Here is a 1,021-nt window from a genome sequence, read left to right on the forward strand (position 1 = left end):
TCACCGGTAGTGGCGGGAGCTCTTGTTCGAGTGGCTAGAATGGTAGCCAGAGTCGGAATACGTGTGTTGTGAGGCGTATTGTCCGTGTCCTTCCGAGTGGGCATGGCATGCGTATCCGACCAAGATTGTTCTCTTCTGGATGCTGTGTCCTGGGCGTCCATAGCCGGCACACCTGTCGATGGCGTGCTGGTAGTAGAGGCACCGGCAAGCAGAGTAGAGCTCGACAATTTGGTAACACATTGTAACGGTTGGACGGAGTGACTTGGTAGACAAAGGTGTTGATCGATATGAGTGATGGTTGAACAGCTTTTCGGTATAATGTGCGAGGGGAGACCGGATGGACTTTGTCTTCTTCAGGGGAGTGTGTGCGCGCGCGTGTGTGTATGCGTGTAGCTGTGGTTTCTGACAGGGTATCGAGATGAGGGACGACCAGTGAGACTGAAAGTTGCCAAGTCTGGTATGCAACAAGCAAGGGGATATGAGGCAGGAAAAGAAATAGGAAAGGAAACTCAAGTGAGTGTGATCGTGATGACTTATACGGAAGCAGATAAGGGACAGAGAGATGGGAAGGAGCGAAGGCATCACGGCCTTATAGGTCCCGGCAGCCTGGCAGCCGTCGCACAGTAAACAGTTCGCAAAGAAGCGTCCCAGGTCTAAGGCAGCAGTGGACCTTGACATTGGACAGTGGATGTCATCTGAGTGAGACTAATGACTAAGGCTGCATCTTGTGCATTAGAGCGAAATGCAGACAGAGTACCTGATGGCGCAGGGTAACGACCAGGAAAAGGTGCCTTGCACCTACCATCATGGCCCGGTAAGGCGCAGCAGGGTTGTAAAAAAAGGTGTGAGAAGAGAAAGAGTGAGTGCGAGAGAGGCAGAGGTGAGCAGGCGGAGAGAGGGCGTCAGAGGTCCAAAAACGGGCTGGGGAGGGGGGGCGTGAGTGGGTGGGTGGGCGTGCTGGACAGGGCAACAAAGGTGTGCTGTGGTGTGTGTGTGTGGATGGAGATGGATGGGGGTGATA

General features: G+C 53.8%; 1 protein-coding gene across 1 annotated transcript; it reads right to left on the reverse strand.

Annotated features, from left to right (window-relative positions):
* Positions 1–240, reverse strand: CH63R_09294 (uncharacterized protein; the record flags this gene model as incomplete). The annotated part of the gene is made up of 1 exon (XM_018304268.1): positions 1–240. The coding sequence occupies one exon, from the start codon at positions 238–240 to the stop codon at positions 1–3; it is 240 nt and encodes a 79-aa protein (XP_018156291.1).
* Positions 241–1,021: the final 781 nt, after the last annotated feature.

The sequence above is a fragment of the Colletotrichum higginsianum genome, chromosome 6 (genome assembly GCF_001672515.1).
Source record: "Colletotrichum higginsianum IMI 349063 chromosome 6, whole genome shotgun sequence".
In the NCBI taxonomy this organism is placed as follows: Eukaryota; Fungi; Ascomycota; class Sordariomycetes; order Glomerellales; family Glomerellaceae; genus Colletotrichum; species Colletotrichum higginsianum.